Raw genomic sequence first — 25,333 nt, forward strand, 5'->3', positions numbered from 1 at the left:
TTCAGAAATTTGCCTCATGCTCAGAATTGTACGTGCTCTACCTTATACCCTTAGAAAACACTTCATTCATCCTGAATCTATCCACAATCTGATCTGATGTGCTTTCCTCAAATTATTGGTGACAAGTTTTCTACTGGTGCAATCTAACCTCAGGGGAATGGTTTCACCTTGTGTTGATTTAAATGAATGTGTACGTCATACTCAGTATAACTGAGCTAATTCCATGAACCATCCCTCAGCATCACTTCTCAGTAATAATATTGTATATATATCACCTGGATGCATTCTCCCCTTTGCAGTCATCATTTTTCTCCTGCACAATGGATTTTCAACAACCAAATCTCGAACAGTTAGCCAGCCAAGCCAAAGACCATTCCTGGTTTCCATCACTGTCTTCTTCAAGTCGAGCAGATATTCCCGGTTCTGGTCACCTCCCATTCCTCCAGTCATTCAGTGCTCGTTGTCATAGATCATATTCTCCAGACAAATATTTGGACCTTTGATTGCTATAATTGCATCTCAATGCAAGCGTGAAACAACCTGTGTAATTTCCTCAACCTGCTCTTGTCCACACTCCAGCACATTTGAATCAAATATGCAACACTTCTGTGAACCAAGCAGCTCTTTTGAGAAGAGTTTTCTGTGTGAAATCATGTCAGTCCATCACAAACCAATCATCAGTGACCTGAGTAGCACAGTATGTGAGAACAATGTGAGCTGTGGAAAAGCGAGACTAGCTTTCAGTAAAAGAGATTTTGATCTTGCCCTCTAATCGCTTGGCAGTGACTCTCACATGATCCAAGAACTCCAGGGCAAAGGCTGAGCTTTATACGTTTTCCCTGTCGCTTGTTCGCTGGGGAAACGGTAGCACCGACTCTAGTGTGAGTACTTTCCGTTTATATTGACTGCAAATTGAGTTGAACTGTGGAGAAACAGACGATGAAGATGCTCCAGTGTTTACCTTTTATCAAGAAGAGAGAAGTGGGTGAACGCAGTCCTTTGATATTCAAGGTAAACGGTCATAATGATCATTTCAAAGTATCATAATCATAGATATAATAAGCGATTTTTTGATAATGATATGTCCTATTGCTTTGTGAATCTGGATTATTGTTTTTAAGCAAGCATTTTAATTCTCATCTGGGTCTTTCAGTAGTTGTCATTAAAAGAAAAGTACAAATTTAGTAAAACAAATTGCCATCTAATTATCAGGCGAATAAAAGACATTTACAATAAAACTTTCAGAGACAGTAAAGGTATTTTGTTTAAATATATGCATTTTTTTCCTCTTTTACTGCCATCCCTGGCTAGACAACTGCAATGTATGGTGACATTGTTCACCCAAATAGCTGGGATTCAATTAGTGATGTTATGTCTACCGCTACGATCAGTGCCTCACAATATCGACCTATGGGCGGGTACAAATGTGGAAGTCTATCTCAGTTTACAGCAGAAACCCATACATTTGAAAATAACTGAGAGAGTGTTTCCAAAACTAGAAAAAAAATCATTGTAACATTCTGAAGAATGGGTAAGGTCTATTAGATATACAGTCAAACCTACTGAAATGAAGATCTGACAAGTGAGGATACCCCAATGAAGTGAAATTTTTTTAATTGATTTTTATTTTGCCTGTTGTTTATCAGAATCAGTCAGAAGTTTGTGAATTCAAGCTCCACTTAGGGACTTGAAGACATTAGCCAGGCTGACAGTCACTACACTAGTAAGGGAGTGCTGTGTTTGAGGTGCTGTACCTCAGACCATGCTATGGCAATTAGTTGCAATATTTGCCTCCCTGACAACAGTTACTATCTTTCAAAGTAATTAATAATGTATAGAGCAGTTTGGGATGTTTCTGAGATTTAAAATGAAGTGTTATATAAGTGCATACTTTTTTTCTTTTAAGATTGTATGGTTTATCATTAGCCAGTTTCTGTTCAACCTGTTGCATGCTGTACATTATTCTGTAGTTTAAACATCAAACGCATGTAACAATGTGGAAGAACATGTCAGGAAACTCTTTGGCTATCAAGAAAACATTTTAAATAAAAATAATTCCATATTAGGGCAATTAAGGAATTAATATAAATTTTCCCTTATTGCCTCTGCTGATTGGACTTTAGTTGAGTGGGCACAAATGGTCTAGTGGTCAACCTGGCTACAGGCAAAATGTTAAATAGTGGCATGCTACTTATCCTTTTTATTTAGTGAATTTTCCTGTGCAACATTAACACAGGATGCAAAAAGCAGTGTTCCAGTCCACTGCACTAACAATGCCCAAATTGATGACCAAAAAAAACATCCTATCACATCCCATCTCCCTCAGAAAAGAAATAATAAATTGTAAAATAATTCCCACACTTACATTTTTAATTCACTACTGGCTGTCCTCCATCTTCCAATATATCAAAATATAGGGTATCAGTTTGGGGGAAAAAATCAACTTTTTCCATAGGATATAATCTTGATCAAGTTTCTGAAAGAAAACTTAATTGTAATAAAAAAACATGCATTTATATAGTGCCTCTAAAGTAGAAAAATGGATCTGAACCAGAGATCAGGAAGTGTGACTAAAAGCTTGGTCAAAGAGGTGTTTTTTTTAAGGAGACTCTTAGAAGAGGTGGAAAATTTTCAAAAGGGAATGTCAGAGCATGTTACATAAATAGCTGAAGGTATGGCCACCAATGATGGGGCAAAATGAGAGTCATGATGTACAAGGGGACAGAATCAGAGAAACAAAGTATAGATGGAGATGAGGCTTGTGGGGGGAGGTGGTTGGGTGTGGGGTTGTTGAAGGGCTAGAGGAGATCACAGAGATAGAGAGGGCCATGAGGATGGTATTGCCAAGGGGCAGCATGTGGATGAAGAGGATGGGGGCTAAGGATGGATTCTTGGAGGAACTCTGAGGTGTTGATGGCAATTGGCAAGAGAAGATATTGCTAGAGATGCTCTGGCTATGATTGACAGCTAAGAGTGAAACCCAAGTGAGGGCTGTCTCACTGAGTTAGACGACAGAGGAGAGGCATTGAAAGTGAATGGTGTGATAGATAGTGTTAAAAACTGCAGACAAGTGGGGAGAATAATCCATCACAGTCACAGAAATCATCATTTATGATTGATTAGGGTTTACTTGGTGCTGCAAGAGGGACAGAAACCAGATTGGAGAGATTGAAGGAAGTTGCAGGAGAGATGGGCACGTATCTGAGAGATGAAAACATGTGCAAGGATTTTGGGGAGGAAAGGGACATTTGAAATGGGGCAGTAGTTAGCAAGAATAAAGGATTCAAGAGTGGACTTTTGAGGAGGCTGTCATGATGGTTATCTGGAAAGGAATGGGAAAAGTGTTTGAGGAAAGAGACTAGTTATAATATAACCTAACCTGAGAGTCAGGAAGGGAAGTTCGATGTTCATGAGTTTAGTGGAAATGGGGTCAAAGAGCAGGAGGCAGACCTTAGGGATGAGAAATGCTGGGAGAGGATTTGGGGAAATGGGGAGAAAGTAGAAAGAGATGAGGGTTAAGAGAAAATAGGAAAACATTTTTTTAAATTTGTGACAATGAGCCTTTTAAAGCAAAATAGCACTGTTTTGGATGTGTCTTACTACAATAATCTTTCAGTTTAGAGTTATGGGAAATGACCTTTAATGTTGTTAAGAGAACCCATGGGATATGATCCGATGATCTGCCCACCAGGCATGATGTAGAAATGAATTAGTGACTGATATAGAGAATGCTTTGTTGATGTTATCTCTTGAACAGTTATGCCAATTGTATAAACTGATAATGCAACATTATTCCAACCCTGAGCACTCTTCAATTTAAATTTGCAAAGTTATTTTTCTTAACGAAAAATTAACAAAAATGAAGAAAGCAGACTTACCCCTATATACCTGCAGCATTTCACACAGTCCATGATGTGACATTTTGCTGTGGTGTGAATCAATATTATGTTCACTCTACTTTTAACAGTGGCTCAGTGCTGAATAGGACAACTGACAGCTTAATTTCACATCGAATCTGACTTTGTAGCCGTGGAATCACTTCATTTCACATTGAATCTGACTTTATGGCCGTGGAATCCCTTTCATTTTATTAATATTACTGACGGGGCCCTAAAACTATTCCTTTAAAATTATTTTAGAAAAAATAACAATTGGCCTGGTGGCATATTGTGGATGTGATAAGAAACATGTCACTAAGTATTTCTGAATGTGATAGCTGATTCCCCAAAGTGACAGGCAAGAAATTGGAGCTTGGATTAAACTGCACCACTTATACGTGCCTTGATGTAAAGATTTCACAAGAGCAGTAGTAACAGAATATGTTAAGTTCTAAGCTCTACAGAAAAGACAAGGAATCTTATAGAGAGGGAGGAGTAGCATTCATGATAAAGAATGAAATTACTTCAATGATAGGAAAGATAAGCAGGCAATGGAGACTTCATGGGTAGAATTAAGAAATAGAAAAGGATTTAAGACTGTAGTGGGAATTATGTTGAGGTTCCCTAATAGCAACTGTGAAGTGGCAGAATGTATGAATGCAGAAATTAGACACGTATTAGGAAAGGCAGAGTGGTTTTAATCGGGGATTTTAACTTCCAAATTTCTTGAGTGTGTTCTAGACACTTTTCTGTAACAATGTGTCCTCGAATCAACAAGAGGGAAGGCTATTTGAGATTTAATGAGGAGTAATGAGCTAGATTTATTTCATAGCCTGATAGTGAGTGAACATTTATCTAAAAGATGAGATGGGGCTTGACTGCAATACCCACACAATCTAATAGCCGACCGACACTCACTATCTGGAATGACAGGTGAAGAATGATAGCCTTAGTCGGTGACAATGGGGCAAGTTTTGCCTGAGCAATTGTAACTGTCCTCAGCCAGGTGCAAATACCTTCCTCCCTATCTCTCTAACCTCCTGCAGCCCTACAACTGTCCGAGATCTCTGTGCTCCTCCAATTCTAGCCTGTTACACATCCCAGATTTTCATTACTCCACCATTGGTGGCCATGCTTTCAGCCATCTAGAACCTAAGCTCTGGAATTTCCTCCATAAACCTCTCCATCTCTTCATTTCTCTCTCTTTAAGATGCTGTTTAAAACATACCTCTTTGACTGAGCTATTCGTCACCTGTTCTAATATCTCCTTACATGGTTTTGTGTCAAAAGTTGTTTGATAATGCTCCTGTGAAGGGTGTTGGGATGTTTTTATCATGTTAAAAATGCAAAAAAATGCATATTATTGTTATTGTTATGATATTGTACACTTTTAACAAAGTCTACCACCTTCAGTTTCTGGCTGTTCAAAGTTGTTTTTCAGTGGCATTCTAACAATTCTTTGATATGCCATATGAGGTCCTGGGCCATGAGATGTAGATGGTTAGTGTAAAATATAATGATCTTCCTGGGATGCTGGTTGCCCTTCTTTCAGGGCCCCAAAGATCTGGGATAGACACAGGGCAGACTGACTCTGTTCTATGGGCTCCTTAGTTTTCCAATCCTGCAAAGGTGAAGGCTTCTGTGGGAAGATGATTGAGTGCCCCTCTCTGCTGTTACCATGAGGGGAAATAATCTCTGAAGCACACACACTAGCTTCTTCACTGGTGCTGGTTTCTCAGTAATCAGTGGTAGAATCAGAAAGATCTTTAAATCCCCATGAGAGAGGCAACCAAATATCCTTAGGCCCTCTGAGATGCTTACCTGTATACTTTGTAATTTGGTCCTCCAAGCTCTGGAGTCCTTCATTCAGCACTTCTACATTGAGTTGACTGACTTGTTTAGATCTCGCATGAAGAAGATTTGCAAATTCTCCTGCAGCTGCCTCTTTTTTACAATGCCCTGCAATGAGTTGAATTCCTCCCAGAAGTTGGCACACATCAGGGAAGTGAACTCTACCACTAGCCCAACCATTTACCACACATCTTGGAAGTGGTCACGCTGAACCACCATATGTGTCTCCTGATATGCTAGCATCCTTTTCCTCCTGGCAAGACCCCTGAGATTATCATCCATTCGTTCTGCAGCTAAAGCCTAACATGTCAATGCTCAACTACACCGGGCTCTACTTCCGCATTTGTATCCTCTGACTTCCTTGGAATGTCCTGAGATTATGAAAGGTGCAATATAAATGCAAGTTTTTCTTTCTTCTTTGTGCTGTTTCTCACTGTCTGTCAGCCTCTCATCTACATTATCCATATTCCCTCACGTGGGAGTCTCTGGGCTGCTGTGTGCAAGTGAGAGGGTTAGTAATTGGATTTGTGAGTATTTGTTGATGTTGCCAAAGATAGCGGGAACAACAAGGTTTTGTTCTTCAGCAATCCTCACCACTGTATCCTGGCTTGCTGGAGAAGAAAACAATGCTGTTAACTTTGGTCTGGTCTCCAAAAGACCATTAAGAAAACTTTACCTTAAGTCCATGTTATTATGTTCCTCATGGAGATCAACAAACCAAAAGAACTGAATTTACCAACTCACCCCAATAGGAAAACCAAACAGGCAAGATTTCACTTTTATAAATTTTACTTTAACAATCAAACCAAAATCAACATAAATTAAACATGAATTAGTCAAATCACAGTCTATATATATATAGTTTACAGATTATAGGTTAATTATCAGATGTGGCAAAGACAGATCTCATGGATTTACTGGGCAGTCCTTGATCGTATGGTTCTACCAGTATTTCTATAAGTCACCAAAATCAGCCAATGGCCAGTTCCCAGAATCAGCTTTCTCACTCTGCAGGTTATCTGCCAAAAACCTGCAGCCTGCTTGAACTCTGCAATTTGAAATCTGAGCTTGTATAGCTGTGATCACATGCCCCTTGTCAAACAACTCTGTGTCTTATGTGGTTCCAACCAGTTTCAGTTTCCCCAGAAATTTGAAGTTTTTAGTTTCCCTTTTAAGTCAAGAACAAGCTTTGAAACCAGACTCAGTGCACCTAACAGAATTCAACAAGTCATCTGTTCCAACAACAGTCTGCACACACTCCTTCATTGGTGTCATGAACTATGGAATCTATCACATCCAGACTCGGCATATTTGGGTCCTGGGAAAGTTTGTGGCTATTCTGGCAGACTCCGCCAAATTTATGGACTTATGGAGGGGGTCCACTAGATCAGCTCTGGACATTGTGTATTTTTTAAAACTTGTATCTACTGACTTTAACAAGGAAGCTAAATAGCAACTGAAAGAAGCTTGAATTTGTTTTGAGTATTTTGGTTGTGGTATCTGATAATTTCAGACTGTTGGATTTTAAAAGAAAGGAGCAATTTGATTAAATGGTTTTTGTGGTTGTTTCTCATTGCTGATTCATAGATTTTCCTACCTTAACAAGTGGAAGTGACTTTTGATCATTTCCATTGATTAATCGAATGCTTGAGCCAATCAGTATGTTAGTCTTAAAGGAAAAAAATATTTTTGTCTTACATTCACTTGAATATGATGCCATACATGTGTAGAATATGCATCTCTCTATATATACACCTTTTTAATGTATGGCTGCTGTTGATAGGCATTCAAAGCAAAATCAATATTCTACTGGGACCTGTTCAGTCTAATTTTAATATCATATTCAAACCATGTTCTGAATCAGGACTTTTCAATTTATTGTAACAGACAATAACAATTGCATTTTGCTCCCTGCAATCTTTCTGTCATTCTATATCTTGATAAATTCAGGGTCAAGAGAGAAAAGGTTGCTGGCAGATAAACAGGAGCACCTAGACAGTGAGACACGCATGTGTTTTTTTACATCTTGAGAATGAAAACCCGCAAGAACAATGAAATGAATGTTACATGAATCCTTTTGGTTATTTTCAAATTCAATTTGTCTAACTCTAAATTAGGTTTACTGTTCATCTATGTGAATGTACGGAATGTGGTAAATAAGGTTGGTGAACTGCAGGGACAGATATCCACGTGGGAATATGATGTTGTGGTGATAACGGAGACCTGGTTCAAAAAAGAGAAAGACTGGGTACTAAATATTCCTGGAGACAGGAAAGATAGGGAAGGAAACAAAGAAGGAGGGTAGCAGTATTGATTAAGGAGAACACTGCAGTGCTGGAGAGAGAGGATGCTCTAGAGGGGTCAAAGATGGAATCTATTTGGTTAGAGCTAAGAAACAATAGAGGTAGCTCAGTATATTCCATTGGCCGCCACCTAGTGGGAAAGAGGAACAAATTTGCAAGGAAGTTACAGAATGGTGCAAGAATTATAGAGTAGTGATAATGCGGAGATTTATTTATCCTATTATAGACTGGAATAGAGAGGGGAAAGAGTTTATGAAGTGTGTTCAGAAGAATTTTCTAGATCAGTATGTTTCTGGCCCATGGAGGAAGGAGGCACTGCTGGATCTGGTTCTGGGGAATGAGATGGGTCAGGTGGATCAATTGTCCATAGTGGAACATTTAGGGGACAGTGATCATAGTGTCATAAGGATTAGATGGGCTATGGAAAAGGAAAAGGGCAATCCAGAGTAAAAATAATTAATTGTGGTAGGGCCAATTTCACTGGGGTGAGAACAGATCTGGCCCAGGTAAATTGGAAGCTGAGATTGGCAGGTGAAAATGTAAGGGAACAATGGTCTGCTTTTAAAGAGGAGATAGTTAGGATACAGTTGAGGTGCATTCCCACGAGGGGGAAAGGTAGAACAAACAAGTCCAGAGCTCCCTGGATGACAGAAGAGATGGAGAGTAAGATAAAGCAGAAAGAAGATGCATATGACAGATGCCCGGTGGACAATACAATTGAGAACCAGGCTGAATATAGAAAGTTTGGAGGGGAAATGAAAAAGGAAATAACAGAAACAAAGAGAAAGTATGAGAAGAGACTGGAAGTTAACATAAAGGGGAATCTAAAAGTCTTCTACTGGCTACTATAGTAAAAAGAGGAGTGGGGCTGATTAGGGAACCAAAAATGGGATTTATGCATGGAAGCAGGGAGCATGGCTGAGTTACTCAATGAGAACTTTGCATCTGGCTTTACCAAGAAAGAAGATTCTGTTGAAGTCATCTTGAAAGAGGAGGTAGTTGAGACACTGGATGGGATACAATTGATAAAAAAAGGAGTTATTAGATTTTTCCCTCCAAAAATATACTTTATTCATAAAAATCTGTAAAAAAAACATTACAAAACAGTTCAAAACAGCACCAAGTTGATATTCCAGAAAGTGCAAAGGAAATCAGTTTTCTTCAATACAGGAGTGAGTTGCCTCACAACCCTTCCATTCCATTTTACATGCCATGTACATTTTACAGCAAACCCATATTTGCTGTATACCGCCCAAGGGGTTTCCCATGGATCCAGTCCCTCAGGGAGGACCTTACACAGTGGGTCTTTCCCCACTGAACCTTTGCGGCAGCTGCCCCAAGCTTTAGTGCCTCCCTCAGCACGTAGTCCTGGATCTTGGAATGTGCCAGTCTGCAACATTCGGTTGTGGACAACCCTTTGCGCTGGAAGACCAGTAGGTTTCGGGCAGACAAAAGAGCATCTTTCACCAAATTGATGGTCCTCCAGCAGCAGTTGATGTTTATCTCTGTGTGTGTCCCTGGGAACAGCCCGTAGAGCACAGACTCCTGTGTTACAGAGCTGCTTGGGATGAACCTGGACAAAAACCTTTGCATCTCTTTCCACACCTGCTTTGCAAAGGCACATTCCAGAAGGAGGTGGGCAACAGTCTCTTCCCCACCACAGCCGCATGGAGGGCAGCATGCAGAGGCGGTGAGATTTCGGGCGTGCGGGAGGGATCTGACGGGGAGGGGCACTAGATAAGTTGCGTCAGAGTAGGAATGCACTTTCGTAGATTCAGTGAACACAACAAAGTTGCGTGTTTCTTAGGGCATACTATTAGAAATAAGGTTACATGTGCAGAGCATTTTTTTTAACAGAGTTAGTTGGAAGCGATCAGATTTTGAGCGGTAGGGAGTGGTTAATCCCAGGTACTGAATGGACTGCGCTCCTTGTGGCGCTGTATGGTCACAGCTCCTCTAATTTCTGACGTTCTCAGTGACAGAAACAAATCTAAATGTCTGATTTCCAGTGAGTCTCATCTTTCAGTCACCCACTCTTGTTTTCCCCCCTCCCCCCCTTCACACTGTCTCTGCCCCCAACAGGAAGACAGACTCAATAATGGTGAGATGGTACCGGCGATGTGCAGTCGCTGTCCCCAGTTGGACGGTGCTGAAACGGAGAGCGATCTGCGGTCAGAGCGCTATAACGAGCAGCTGATCGGCTACCAACACCATCGGGGCTATGAAGTCAACAAAGTCAACGGCTGCATCAAGTACGTAATGTTCCTGTCCAACTTCATGTTTACAGTTCTGGGCTATCTGATGCTTGGGATCGGGATCTGGGGTCTCATAGACAAGGAATCTCTGGACTTGAACAAGATCAACAATCTCAGTACAGACCCCATGCTGGTGTTCGTGCTTGTGGGACTGGTTGTTGGCACCATGTCTTTTTCTGGATGCGTTGGGGCCCTGAGGGAGAACCAATGCTTGCTGAAATTCTTCGCCGTCGGTAGCCTAATATTCGTGACAGTGGAGATAATCAGTGGGATCGTGGTCTATGGCCTGAGGGACAGAATAGAACAATACCTGGAGAATGGAATGATGCTGGGTGTCAAGAGGTATCAGGACGATCCGGACCTCAGGTTCATTATGAACGAGATCCAACAAGGGTTAAAGTGCTGTGGGGTCGAGTCCTACCACGACTGGGAGCTAAACCTGTGAGTACATAACGGCAGTATTTACAACACCTTCTGATCCATTCTATAAACTGTATGGGCTTCAAAGTAATCGGATTTCACTTCTGAAAAAAGTTTTGCTGCAGAGTTGCATGTCAAATGAAACCTATCCTTTTGGTGACTTTTATTAGGGGAGATTAGCAGTCTTTCCTCCACACCCAACTGGTTTCTGGTGCACTTGAAGCCTCGCCTGTATCAATCTCACTAACTGTGAAAGTAACCAGTGAAAAGGTCGATTGGCATCATGATGGAAACATCCTTCGGATTGTAATAGGTTGACTCAAACAACTCCCATCACTTTATAAAATACCCACTGTGCTTGGCTATAGGACATACACATAGATCGTTTGACATATTTGTTTTTAACAGTCTTCTACCTGAAACTATCAGATTGGCTTTTCCAGCTTTTGATAACATTTTAAAGTCCATTTTACTGTTACCCTTCACATCTAAACACCAGCCTAAGCGTTTTCACAAAGACAGACGAATTCCCTGGAAGAAGGACACGATCGTCTATGGCTGTGTTGTCGGTATAAATCTTTGAAAGTCCGCTGCTTTCTCACTGACTGAAGAGAGAGTCCCCAGAGGTTTAGTTATGCACAGTGCTTCGAGAGAAATGTCAAGCACTCAAGTTCACCATCAACGGTTAACACCCTCCCCACCCCCACCCCCACCCCCCAAGTTTTCTTACCCATGGTTTTGCTGACATCAACGATATCTTTGCATTCTTTTCAATAGTCAAATATTGATATTTATCATCTAATCCCAACCACAGTGAGAATTTTGGACAATGATAATTGTTTGAGGCAAGCTGTTAAAATCAGTAATGTTTCATACAATGGATTATATGTTTATTATTTTCTGTATAATAGTACGTAGACTTATTTGGTACCTTGTTTATATGTGTACACATGTGCTGTCTGTGTCTTAGGAACAAGAGTAGGCCTTTCGTCCCTTGAGCCTGTTCCACCATTCAATGAGATCATGGTTGATCTGTGACTTAACTCCATATACTTGCCTTTTCTTCATATCCCTCAATACCATTAGTTAACAAAACATTATTGATCTCCAATTTAAAATTAACAATTGATCTGGTATCAATTGTCAGTTGTGGAAGATACTTCCAAACTTCTACCACCTTTTGAGTATGGAAGTGTTTCCTTATTTTTACTTCTGAAAAGTTTGGCTCTAATTTTTAGGCTATGCCCCTAGTCTTAGACTCCCCAACTAGTGGAAATAGTTTCTCTCTATCTACCCTTCTGTTCCCATTAACATTTTAAAATGTTCAATCAGAGAACCCCTGAACTTTCTAAATTCCAGGGATTACAACCTTAGTTTATGTAATCTCTGCTTGAATGTTAACCCTTGGAGTCCAAGTATCATTTTGGTGAATATTGGCTACACTCACTCCAAGGCTAATATATCCTTCCTAAGGTGTGATGCCCAGAAGTGCTCACAATACTCCAGATATGATCTAAGCAGGGCTTTGTAAAGCTATAGCATAACTTCTACCCCTAGATACAAAGTCTACATTCCATTACCTGTTTTGATTATTTTCTGTACCTGCTCATGGCATTTTAATGATCTATGTACATGGATCCCTAAGTTTCTTTGGACCTCCACTGTTTCAAGTTTTTCCACAATGTAGAAAGTACTCTTCTATCCTTTTTAGGTCCAAAGGAGATGACCTCACAATTGCCTACATTGAAATACATTTGAAATGGTTTTGTCCATTCACTTAATCTATAAATATCCCTTTATAATTTGATGCTTCCATCTACACTGCTTACAATGCCACCTAGCTTTGTGTCACTGGCAAACAGGGATATCTGGCTTTCTATCCCATCATCTAAGTTGTTAATAAATATGGTGAATATTTGAAGCCCAGATCCTCACAGAGTACCACTAAGCACATCCTGCCAATTTGAGTACCTGCCCATTATCCCTACCCTCTATCCCACCAGTCTAAAAACTGAACTATAGTCCATCAACACACTTTACTTCTGTGCCCTCCCTTTGTATTATTTTTTCTGTCATTCTCAAGTTCTTTATTTGGCCATCACCATCACATAGGGATGTGAATTAGAGGGCAGCTGTTTCCTCATGTGGAGGAATGAGAAATTGATGGAGAAGTTACCCCAAATTGTAAGTCTCACCCATTAAGGAACCTTGTGTAAAACATCTGTCATTAATAACAATGGACAACAGATTAGCATGGATACAAAGGTGAAATTATAATGTTACTCACACTGACCTTTTTGGCTAGAATTATCAAAACTGGTATTGGCTCAAGAGAGCAGTACTGGTAGAGATTTGGCTGGAGAGTGATAGAGCTAAAACATGTAAGATAATTAGAATAAAATCCGCAATAGGGAAAAGTTGATAAATATTCTGTATATTTATCCACAGGGCACATTCAGGCTGCTTATAGGTCAGTCTTCTTTTGTGATGCACTATGTGATACATGCTGTATACCTGTCAGCTTTCCCATAATGGTAAACTGAAAGTCCTAGGCTTCTGATTTAGTGTTTGCAAGAAAAAAAGTCAGAGGAATACTAAAAAAAGAGTGATATTTATAAAATTCATTTTCACTTGTTTTGTTTTAGTTTTACAATTTGTACCATCGTGTGGGAGAAAGACTGCATTGAAATAGTTCATGAAATTTTAAACTAAACTTTCTTTTTTGACTGAACTTGTGTCCCCTGACCTAAAGCTCTGTGTTTTTGCACAATTTTATAATGAAACTGTTGGTGCCATTCTGCAGCCTTGTCTTTGTGCTTGTGTTTGATACATTCTGCAGACTTAATTTTATACTAAATAAAACTCATATTTACTTATGTATGTTTAAAATATTGGCTTGCCAGTTTATATTTTTGCTGGCATATCAAAATTCCACAAACAGAATCGGACATTTGTGCTAATTCATATAACTTACTATTAAAATTAACAATTTGACTTGAAACTGATAATGAGGCCATTGAAAAAGAAATACTATGTCAAAACAGGATTTAAAAGCTCAAAAACATATATACTATAATTATAATTTAATGTCACCAGGGGAGATTCCCACTGCCTATCTGATGGTTGTATATTTGATTCACTTTGGTGACTGTTATAAATATCCACCATTTTAGCAACAATAACTTTTGTAATTTTTCAGAATCAGCTAGTCAATGGAATGTTTCATAAGAGTAGACAGTTCCATTAATATTGCCTGTCTCATGTCATAGCAAGTTTTCTTCCTGATAGTCTATTGCATTGAGGTATTGACCGTAGTTATAAAGAAATCTGAACGAGGAGGCCTCATGCACTTTTCCATTGAAAGAGGCAGGTGAGGGCAAATGGCCTTGTGTCGAAATTGGAAAATAATTCAAATTTTCCTGTTGAAAAACGGAACTTGTGATATGTTTCCAAGCTGCTTGATTTATGCTTTCTTTTGCAGGTATTTTAATTGCAGCTCCCCAGGCGTCCATGCTTGTGGAGCACCTGCTTCATGTTGCATCAACCCCCAAGAAAATGGCACAGTTATGAACGCTCAGTGTGGCTTTGGCACTTTACACATGGAAGAAGTGACAGCACAGAATTATATTTATCTCCGTGGATGTATGTCACGCCTCACTAGCTGGCTTACTAGCAACATAGGTTCAATTGGTGCATTTGGTGTCATTCTCATGGTTATTCAAGTACTTGGGCTCATTTTTGCAACAAAGGTACTGAGTGACATTGAACTAATCAAGGCCCATTGGTAGCAGAGCAAAAGACAAGGCATTCCACTGCTATTTTATGAAACTTCCAACAATGGATGGGAGGAACTTGTTGAAGAGTGTCAGTCTGAATTGTTCCATATTTTTGTTGGCATCCAAGTTTGACATAACCCACACCTGAAATCAAGTTTTAAATAAATTCAGGCTCGCTTTTAAGGAGTCTGACTCTGAAACCTATCCCAAGTTTTTTTGTGATTTATTATTTATCCAATTAAGGATTACTAAGACTGGAATAGAGAGCTTAAATGTACTGAGAGGATCTAAGTACTTGCAAACTAAGGGTGATTACACACATTGCATGACTCCCAACCATTTTGTATTCTGCACCTCTGCATATACAGCATAGTTTTACTTACCTTTTTCTTAACAGATATATATTTTAGCACACCACTTAGACTACACAGACAAGCAGAGGATCTGAGATACACAAATTACAGATTTATTGTGCTATTGTGCTGCCCATGTCCAGAGGGCATATTACCTATTACTAAAGGTTCTACCTACCTCCACAACTCAACACATAGGTAATATTTAAAGGCCTAACTTGTTTATGAATACTCAGTAGGTCAGGCAGCATTCATGGAGAGAGAAACAGAGACATGCTGAGTATTTTCAGCATGTTCTGTTTTTGCACTCAACTCGCATCTTCACACTATCTCACTATCTTCATTTCACTCACACAAACAACTGTTAAAATATTATGCTGACACAACACCCTTCATTAACGAGTTAGGCCTCTAAATATTACCTATGTGTTGAGTAATCAGCAGGTCAGGCAGCATCAGTGGAAAGAAAATCTGAGACCTGCTCAGTATCTCCAGCATTTTCTGTTTTATTTCAGATTTCCAACACTCTCAGTGCATTACTTTTGTGAATTGAGTGTCATTTGAGTGCACAGATGTGCTGAATCTCCAGCAATCAGATTAAAAATCAAGAATTCCTGGTGACATTTCTCAAGTTGTCTTGATAGGCAGACAACCCATGTCAAAATTCATCTAGTTTATTGTTACTAGGACATGCAACAGAATTATGCTAGCAGCAGGAACACACTAAAAAGTAGTTACATTCTGGGGTTAGATTGGTAAAAATGAGTGGTTGATACTTTCTAAAGCACCCATTAACCATAATCATATTCAAAGTCTGGGGAAAGATTATATCAACATTTATTTTTTCTTTATCATATTTGTCTGGGCATCAGTATTAAGTAAGGAATTTAAAATTAGGAGGGAGAAAGGGGGGAAAAAAGGAGAAAGGAAGGTAAAAACAGAAAGTGCTAGAAATACTCAACAGGTCTGGCAGCATCAGTGGACAGAGGAACAGAGTTAACATTTCAGGTCGATGGCCTTTCAAAGAAAGGAAAGTAAGTGGGAGGAAAGAAAGGGGGAGAGAAAGAAAGCAAGAATGAAAGAGAGAAAAATGGAGAAAGAAAGCAAGAAAGAAAGAAAGAAGGGAAGATGAAATCAGAGCTGAGAAGATACAGGGCCATGGAAAATGTTCTGGTTATCACTGGTGAAAAGAAACGGATCTATTCTGAAAAGCTATTGAGATAATTTTATATTAAAGCTTTTCCAAGATCTTGTCAATGTTTTACATACAACTCTCTTCATAGCATAGTAAATTTATTCATAAGTGGGGGTTGGGACAGTAAAATTGTTCCTGTATTAGGGAGGACGAGAAAAATTGGCCTGGATTTCCACTCCTATTACTCACCATAGCTGGAAGTAGTGTCGGACAGCAAGTGAGGAGAGGACTGGGCTCAGGTATGATGTTCCCTATGGATACTCACTGTCAAGATTCATGAATCAATATTGAACATTTGGCTGAGGCACAGGAAGCTGTGGACCCGTATCCCAGCAGACAGTTAGACCTATGGAGAAAATTGGCAAATAAATGATTTTTAAAAGGTTAACATAAAATTCAAAATGGTACATTGACTTTTTTTAACACAAAATGTCTGGAGGAACAAACACAGTGGAGCAGATAAGAATGAGAATATCGGTATGGTGTAAGCTGTAAAACAATATGGGGCCTGATTTTAACTCACTCGAAACCTTGCACAGAGTTAAAACAGAGCCCAGTAACTCTAAGTTGACTTTCTGGATGATGAATTTAGATGAGCTATATTCCCTTCTTTATCCATAACTACCTTGTGAAATGTCAGTTCTCAGCAACCCCATTTCATAAAAATTGAATTACTTTTACAGTACCCATCATCTTTGTACCTGAACAGGGAGGTGTTAGGCCAAGGAATTGCATTTTAAAAAGTGAATCTGACAATTTTTCATCTGTTTTAATTTTCAATTGTTTACTCGCAATGCCAGTTATCTGCCGAGAGTCATGGATCATGACTTGTGTTGATAGGAGCTCCTGCAAATCTGATTATGCTCGGATTATGTCCTGCAGTGCTGAACCCTTGGAGGTTACAGGGTCAGTGGGAGGGCATCTCATTTGCACAGGGACGGCAGGCACCCACGCCTGCCACATGCCATCTCCGACTGTTCAATCTCTGGCTGTTCTATGTGTACTAAAAATCTGGATACATTCCCATAACCAGGAGGGGTTGCCCAGTTCTTCCCCCGAGAGATCCTGTGGAGTGGCCCCTCATCTCTCTGTGTAAGGCTGATCCTATTATACTTTTAAAAAAAGTATAATAAAAAAAGAACCTTCTTTGGACCATCCCCCATCCCCGCACTCTGGATTGCCCCATCTCTCTCAGCATTCTGGTCACCAGTATTGCCACAGGTCCCTTCTAAACTGGGAAAGTGATAAGTCCTGGTGTAGGAAATGCTCCCCCCATGTTGTCCCACTCACATTGTAAAGGAGAAAAGAAATAACTTTTACTTATATAGTGCCTTTCACAACCTCATGATGTCCTAAAACGCTTCACAGCAAATGAAGTATGTCTGAAGCGAGGTCACTGTTGTAATGTAGGAAACAAGGCAGCACATTTGCACATTAACAGCAGTAAGATAAATGACCAGATAAATGAGAGATAAATATTAGCCAGGACATGGGGGAGCATTCCACTTCTCTTCAAGTAGTGTCATGGCGGGGTTAACGATTCCAAGAAATTTGGGAGTCAAGAAGGGTCTGGCCTAACCAGGACCCTGTCTTTTTCGAGTACGTTTTATCGGACTTCTGCTGGAGTTATAGCGTAATCCTTTAGAACTTTCAGGGCCTGGTAATTTATTACACTGTATTGATTCAGCAACATTAAGCAATGTACTCTGCAAGCAATGAAAACATTGCAATCTACAATAAAACCTTGCAGAAAATTCCACCTCATAAATGATCCCACACTGAATGAAAAGTCTTGTAGTACAGCTGGAGCAACATTCACATCATCCTTCCAAGGAAGCACTAAAGTAATAGCAATGGTGTCCCTCTGCTGGTGAAAGGATGCAGCAAGCTGGCTTTCTCCCAAATCGTGCATTGAAATGTTTGACAAAGAACTTTCTTTGTGAGTAAATGATCATAGATAAGTCGAAATCCCTGGTGGATGTAAAAGATCCCCTAGTACTATTTCAAAAAGGGGCAGGGGAATTCTCCCCAGTTTACTGGCCAATATTTATTCCTCAATGGACATCACTGACCGGAAACGTTAACTCTGCTTCTCTTTCCACAGATGCTGCCAGACCTGTTGAGTGGTTCCAGCATTTCTTGTTTTTATTACTTAAAAAACAGATTGTCTGTCAAGTGCAATTAGAGATGGGCCTTAAATGCTGCCCTTGACAGCAACGCCCACAGCCCATGAATGAATGAATAAATAAATAACTCCACAGGTTACCATGGTAGGATTATGTACTCACAATCTCTGTGGCTGCTAGTCCAGCATTATATCCACCACACTAAGATACCTCATGGCCTTTGTCTAACCAAATTTAACCAAGGACCACTGGTAAACAAAATTGTGGGCAAACATTCAATTCGAGAAGGGAGCAACTTGAAGCAGGGGACAATTGGGCGAGGGGAATTGGGAGGCGGGGTAGTGGCAGTGATCAGGGAGGATGGAAGTTGCTACTGGGGGGCAGGGGCTGAATGTGACGATTGAGGAGAGGGGAACAGAGGCTGGCAGCATTGGTTTGAATGTGGAACCAGGCAGAGCATTCCTGTACCTCTTGGCTCCACATACAGGCCCTGGATGCCTAAATGTTTGCCTATAGCAATATGGCAGGCGGCGCGCTTCCGACTCGTAATGAGTGTACACATCCTGCGTGCCATATTGGAGGCTTAGAAGACCATTTAATAACTGATAATAGGTGCTGTGCAGACAAATTGCTCGACCTCAGTGTTACTTGATGGAACTTGACTTGGAATTCATTACCCGTTGTTGTAAATATGGAATTTTATTATGCAGTCACAATTTTTTGTGAATACTGTGCAAATGCAAACAAGACATTTGGCCACCTGACATTACTTTATTCATTAAAAAAGGACTTAAAATTGTCCAATTTCTGGGTCATTGCTTGAATATATTTTGTAAAGCAAGAAACATTGTAGAGTATAAGTATAAGCCTTTTTTTTTGGAATGGCTTGCTGATTTCCTAATGAGAATGGCAATTGAAAGAACAAGCACTCTCAGACTGTATGTGATCTATCCCTTAGGATTTTGATAGCCCACCAATATTAGGCCTAGTCCAAGTCATGCTGTTTTTGCAGTTCTGGATTTAATAGGCAAATGTATTATTAGCATTTTGAATATATGAAATCTCAGACCCACACAGTGCCCGTAACATTCATGAGTGTTGCAGTTCTCACTTTTTAATGCTACGCTACCTTTCAGATTGTTGGCAAGTCAATCAATAATGAAAGACTACGATTCCAATAACACGTAGGGGCATGTGTGTGTAAAGTTAATGGGTGCCATCCATGACTTAAACATATGAACATATGAAAATGATTGTCAGGAAGAGTTTAGCTGGTTCATCAAGCCTGGCCCAGATTCGTGATGGCTGGAGCATCATGACTAGACATTCCCTACCCCAGCACCCACCTGCAGCCATGTAATCTTCTGGGAGAGGCAAGCAGAAAAGGAGAAACAAAACAGGGCCAATGAAGGAATAAAAAGAAATCTGGAAAATTCCTCTCCATCCCCCTCTGGTGATCAAAACCAGCCCAGGAGATCACATTGGCCACGTGTATGTTCACTGTTAATCCACGTAACTTCTATATGATGTGATCTCTGCCTCAGAACAGCCCAGCCCTCTTTTGAAGGCGTGCAGAGAGTCTGCACATGCTGCACAAACCAGCAATACATTCCAGAGGCTCACTATGCTATGGGACAAGAAGAACCACCAAACATAATCTGACATAATCTAATCCAACATTAATCATCAACAATAATTTTTTACTGATGTAACAAAACATCGCATGGCACTTTAGAAGGGGATCAGATGGCAGAGCAGGAAGTGGTAAAAATATTATGCGAGGTTAAAAGTACGTTTTGAGGAGACTTTTGAAGAGGGGGTTAGTGTGATGATTAGACAGAGAGAGAGAAAGAGAGTTGAAAATTCAAAGTGCAGGGCCACAATTAAAAGCTCTATAACTCATTTCAAATCAATTCTGGAGTAGATTTATGCAAATAAATTCATTGACAGATGCCTGTTAGCTAAAACATTAACTTTCTGCCTGTGTTCTCTATTTCTTCCTTGGCAAATATATGATATTTTTGATCTATGATCAGACATGGCTTAGTAACTATAATTCCACATGCCACAAATCTCCAATCTTAGTTGGGTTATCAGAAGACGTTACTGAATGGGCTTCTTCCTATGGGAAAACAAGAAAAAAATAGAAAGCAAGGTTATTGCCTTGTATTTTTTGATGGTGGTTTACAGAACAGATTTCTGAGAGCACATCTCTGTCCCCCTCCACCATCTCTCATCTGTATTACAAAGGGCTGAATTAATCAGGAAGGCAAAAATAATATTAAAAACCCAGTGTTGGGACGTGAGGTGCCTGGGGTTGAATATTCTATTTTCACTCAGTAACTGGCCAGCTACTTATTAACCCTTTACAATCAGTTTTACAAGTCAAATATTAAATGGCTCAAAATAAATATTCAAATAGTGTGCATAGCAAGAAATATACTGAGCTTGAGTGGGCTGAAGTCAGCATGACAATATAGGAGTAAAAGATCTTGGTTATACACCTTGTTTGAGACATATTTAGTTTTTGAACTGTTGAATTTGCCACCAATCTTATGAAAAGTAGAAACTAGCTGGATTTTAGCAGTCAGGAGGCAGCGGCTGCTTTGTATTTTGGGTCCCTAAAATAAACTCAGGCTGTCAGAGTAAGGTCCTTTGCACTATTTAGGGCTGGTTTCAATGTGACAAAATTGATATTAATAAGGCGGTTATGCCCTCAAAATGGGTTTGGGACACTAACCCTGGCAATCTGCCCGCTGACAATTTTACAGGGACCTGCCACTGGGCGCTGAAGTACCCACCTGTTTTGGGCTGTAGGTCCCTTTTGATATGCAAATTGACGTCTTATTACGTACATAAGATCCTGATGGTCATTTTAGGACCGAACTGGCCAGAGCCTGCATCGTGCACTCACTGACCAGTTTCACTGGCGCCAGAGCCAAAGAGGCCCTGAAAAGGTAAGTTTTACATCATTCTTGTTGAACCAGGAAGCTTTTAAAAACTTTTATCTTTTTGAACAAGCTTTCAACCTTCTTTCTTAACTCTCCCACCATGGCTCAGCATCCATTCTTTTTACTCCCCTTCTCTGCCTGTAAAGTGACTTGGGACACTTTTCTACTTTAAAGGGTACTATACAAATGAAAGTCCAAAAGGTCACTTTACCAGTTTATTGCTTTCCTAATTTACACCCTATTATTTTCATTTCTTCTTCTACTTTGGCCTCCTTGTCTCGAGAGACAATGGGTAAGCGCCTGGAGGTGGTCAGCGGTTTGTGAATCAGCACCTGGAGTGGCTATAAAGGCCAATTCTAGAGTGACAGGCTCTTCCACAGGTGCTGCAGATAAAATTGGTTGTCGGGCTGTTACACAGTTGGCTCTCTCCTTGCGCTTCTGTCTTTTTTCCTGCCAACTGCTAAGTCTCTTCGACTCACCACACTTTAGACCCGCCTTTATGGCTGTCTGCCAGCTCTGGCGATCGTTGGCAACTGATTCCCACGACTTGTGATCAATGTCACAGGACTTTATGTCACGTTTGCAGACGTCTTTAAAGCGGAGACATGGTCGGCCGGTGGGTCTGATACCAGTAATGAGCTCGCTGTACAATGTGTCCTTGGGGATCCTGCCATCTTCCATGCAGCTCACATGGCCAAGCCATCTCAAGCCCCGCTGGCTCAGTAGGGTGTATATGCTGGGGATGCTGGCCGCCCACAGGACTTCTGCGTTGGAGATACGGTCCTGCCACCTGATGCCAAGGATTCTCCGGAGGCAGCGAAGATGGAATGAATTGAGCCGTCGCTCTTGACTGACATACATTGTCCAGGCCTCGCTGCCGTAGAGCAAGGTACTGAGGGCACAGGCTTGCTACACTCAGACTTTTGTGTTCTGTGTCAGTGTGCCATTTTCCCATACCCTCTTGGCCAGTCTGGACATAGCAGCGGAAGCCTTTCCCATGCGCTTGTTGATCGAGAGACAGGTTACTGGTGATAGTTGAGCCTAGGTAGGTGAACTCTTGAACCACTTCCAGAGCGTGGTCACCGATATTTATGGATGGAGCATTTCTGACGTCCTGCCCCATGAAGTTCACATTCTTGAGGCTAATGGTTAGGCCAAATTCGTTGCAGGCAGCCGCAATCCTGTCGATGAGTCTCTGCAGACACTCTTCAGTGTGAGATGTTAATGCAGCATCATCAGCAAAGAGGAGTTCCCTGATGAGGACTTTCCGTACTTTGGTCTTCGCTCTTAGATGGGAAAGGTTGAACAACCTGCCACCTGACCTCGTGTGGAGGAAAATTCCTTCTTCTGAAGACTTGAATGCAGAGAAGAAGATCCCAGACAGTGTGGGTGCGAGAACACAGCCCTGTTTCACGCCACTCAGGATAGGAAAGGGGTCTGATGAGGTGCCGCTATGCTGAATTGTGCCTTTCATATTGTCATGGAATGAGGTGATGATACTTCGTAGCTTTGGTGGACATCCGATCTTTTCTAGCAGTCTGAAGAGACCACGTCTGCTGACGAAATCAAAGGCTTTGGTGAGATCAATGAAAGCAACGTAGAGGGGCATCTGTTGTTCACGGCATTTATCCTGTATCTGACGAAGGGAGAACAGCATGTCAATGGTGGATCTCTCTGCTCAAAAGCCACACTGTGCCTCAGGGTAGACACGCTCAGCCAGCTTCTGGAGCCTGTTTAAAGCGACTCGAGCGAAGACTGTCTCCACTATACTGAGCAGTGAGATTCCACAGTAGTTGTTGCAGTCACCGCGGTCACCATTGTTCTTATAGAGGGTGATGATATTGGCATCGCTCATGTCCTGTGGTACTGCTCCCTCGACCCAGCACAGGCAAAGCAGTTCGTACAGTGCTAAAAGTGTAGCAGGCTTGGCACTCTTGATTATTTCAGGGGTAATGCTGTCCTTCCCAGGGGCTTTTCCACTGGCTAGAGAATTAATGGCATCACTGAGTTCCGATTTTGTTGGCTGTACGTCCAGCTCATCCATGACTGGCAGAGACTGGGCTGCATTGAGGGCAGTCTCAGTGACAACATGCCTTAAACAGCAGTTTCACCACCAATACAACTTTGTCAGTTTCAATTCCAAGTGATCAGCTTTGACAATCTGAGTGGTGGACTTAGAAGACATTGGGAACCAATACTCTCTATCTATCTATGCTCTATATTCTATGTCAGCAGATTTTTTTTTGAGTCTTCTCCAGATGATCAAATATTACCATGAGACCATTACTCCACACATCCTCCTCTGACTTTTAATGGAAATGAATGCAGATTACACCATAATGTGTGCAAGATTCAAGCTGATAGTTTTGGATCAGATACTGTTCTATTTGTGGGTAGTTTCCTTATGTGACATCTAGTTTTGCACCAGTCTATGGATCATAGAGCAGTCTGAATAGCTCCTGTCCTAAAGTTCAGTGTGACTGATCCTTCCCTCCAAATCAACTTCCATTCTTCAACATTTTCCTGCAAATTCAACTACTGGGAACATGGGCTGAAGCAAAGCAAAAAAAAACTGGAAAACTTGTCAAAGGCTATTTATCACAGAATATGGTTTTTTGTTTAAGGTCACTTCCATGGGTTTCCAGGGCTGCCGGAAACTGGCCAGTGAAAGCAAGGTGAGAATGTAATGGCAATTGAGGGAGCTTTTCTTAATTCATTCAAGGGATGTGAGCATCACTGGCAAGGCTAGCACTGACTGCCCATTCCTCATTGCCCTTCCAAAGGTAGTGGTGAGCTGCCTTCTTGAACTGCTGAAGTCCATGTGGTGTAGGTACACCCACAGTGCTGTTAAGGACAGAGTGAATGAACAGCGACAGTGAAGGAACAGCATTTAAAACACATAAAATACTGCAATAAAGACTCAGTACTCACGGCTGCTTTCTTACCAATTAGTCGGAAAGGTTTTGTTCACAGTACTTTTGCTGAGAGTTTACTTTCTACACTTCAGAGATTTTCTGAATCACATCAGCTTTGATGGTGCCTTCACTGCCTTAGATGGGACCTTGGACAAGGAGCAACATCATTAGCACCACCAGCAGCAGTAGCCTGTTATTGAGAAACCTGCAGCTGGGACAACAGAGAGGGGAGCAGCAGAAGGGTGTAGCTCACAGGAGGCACTACCAGTGAAATAGGGTGCACAGGCAGAGGCTGAGTTTCCTTAACATGTCTGAACAGCATTGCTTGCAGAGACTCAGCTTACACATAAAGTGGTGGTAGGCATCTGGAGCCTCCTGGAAGAAAGCCTGCTCCCTGCTGGACCTGGTGACCATGCTTTACCAGTAGCTGTCAGTAGTGACTGATGGATTGTTTGCCAGGGTTAGCAATTATGTGAATTTCGCCTTCGATGATGCCAGTCAGAGTGAGGGGGCACTTAGGTTTGTGTCTCTGGCTGGTTTCCTATGGGTTCCCATGCCAGTTGATGTAGTGAGCAACTCCACTCATGATGTATGAAATGAACTCTTGGGAATAATGAACTGCTGAAAAATAGTAAGCAAAAAAAGAGCTTGAAGATGATTCGAAACAAGATAAGAAAGAAAACTGGCCATAAACAAGTGGGATGTAAAGATTTAGTGTTAATAGTTGAAATTGCATCATCGGAGCACAGGAGCCAACAGCAAGGAATCTTGGGAGGATAGAAGGACAAAGTCATTCTTTGGGAATGATGATCCAGATTACCCATGGAAAGGCAGAGTGTTGAAGATCTTGTAGGAATTATACTGTATTATGAACTGTAGAAAGAATAAATAAGCTAAATAGAGAATTTAAATCAAATGTATCTGGTTCCTAAATCCTTCTGTTCCTCAATTACCTAAATTTAAATATTGCTAAAAATAGAATAAGATGATTCCATTTCCAGACAACTAAGATGAAATCTGAACAAATTTGAGAACAGATATAATCTGGGCAAGTTGAGAAACATTGGAACAGGAAAAGTCCCTGAAGTTGTAATAAGTTCAGAACAGTCTTCAGAAAGGGTAAATTTTATACAAGCATACAGATTTGTTTTTAATCACAGCTATGGATAGAAACTCACCATAAAAAGCAAAGGCTAGCATCATAGTTGATCAGGTTGTTAACACTTTCATAAAATTGCAATAGTTTGCACATCTGGAGATTCAGTCTATGTTTTATTTTCCCAAGTCACACCAGAAGGGTGAAATACCAA

The 25,333-nt window shown here is 40.8% G+C and overlaps 1 protein-coding gene across 1 annotated transcript; it reads left to right on the forward strand.

The window, feature by feature from the left end:
- The first annotated feature begins 595 nt into the window (after positions 1–595).
- On the forward strand, positions 596–14,495 carry tspan10 (tetraspanin 10). Its single transcript, XM_068058647.1, has 4 exons — positions 596–712; positions 931–1,011; positions 10,115–10,728; positions 14,189–14,495. Exons 1-4 carry the CDS (start codon positions 596–598, stop codon positions 14,493–14,495), a joined length of 1,119 nt encoding a protein of 372 aa, XP_067914748.1.
- The last annotated feature ends 10,838 nt before the right edge of the window (positions 14,496–25,333 follow it).

This window comes from Heterodontus francisci, chromosome 26 (assembly GCF_036365525.1).
Source record: "Heterodontus francisci isolate sHetFra1 chromosome 26, sHetFra1.hap1, whole genome shotgun sequence".
NCBI lineage: Eukaryota > Metazoa > Chordata > Chondrichthyes > Heterodontiformes > Heterodontidae > Heterodontus > Heterodontus francisci.

Excerpts from the sequence above, each read along its gene's own strand:
- tspan10 (XM_068058647.1), top strand. The coding sequence starts at position 596 with ATGCAACACTTCTGTGAACCAAGCAGCTCTTTTGAGAAGAGTTTTCTG. Across the intron at positions 1,012-10,114 it reads GCAGTCCTTTGATATTCAAG|GAAGACAGACTCAATAATGG; the intron begins GTAAACGGTCAT and ends TGCCCCCAACAG. Across the intron at positions 10,729-14,188 it reads CACGACTGGGAGCTAAACCT|GTATTTTAATTGCAGCTCCC; the intron begins GTGAGTACATAA and ends TTTCTTTTGCAG.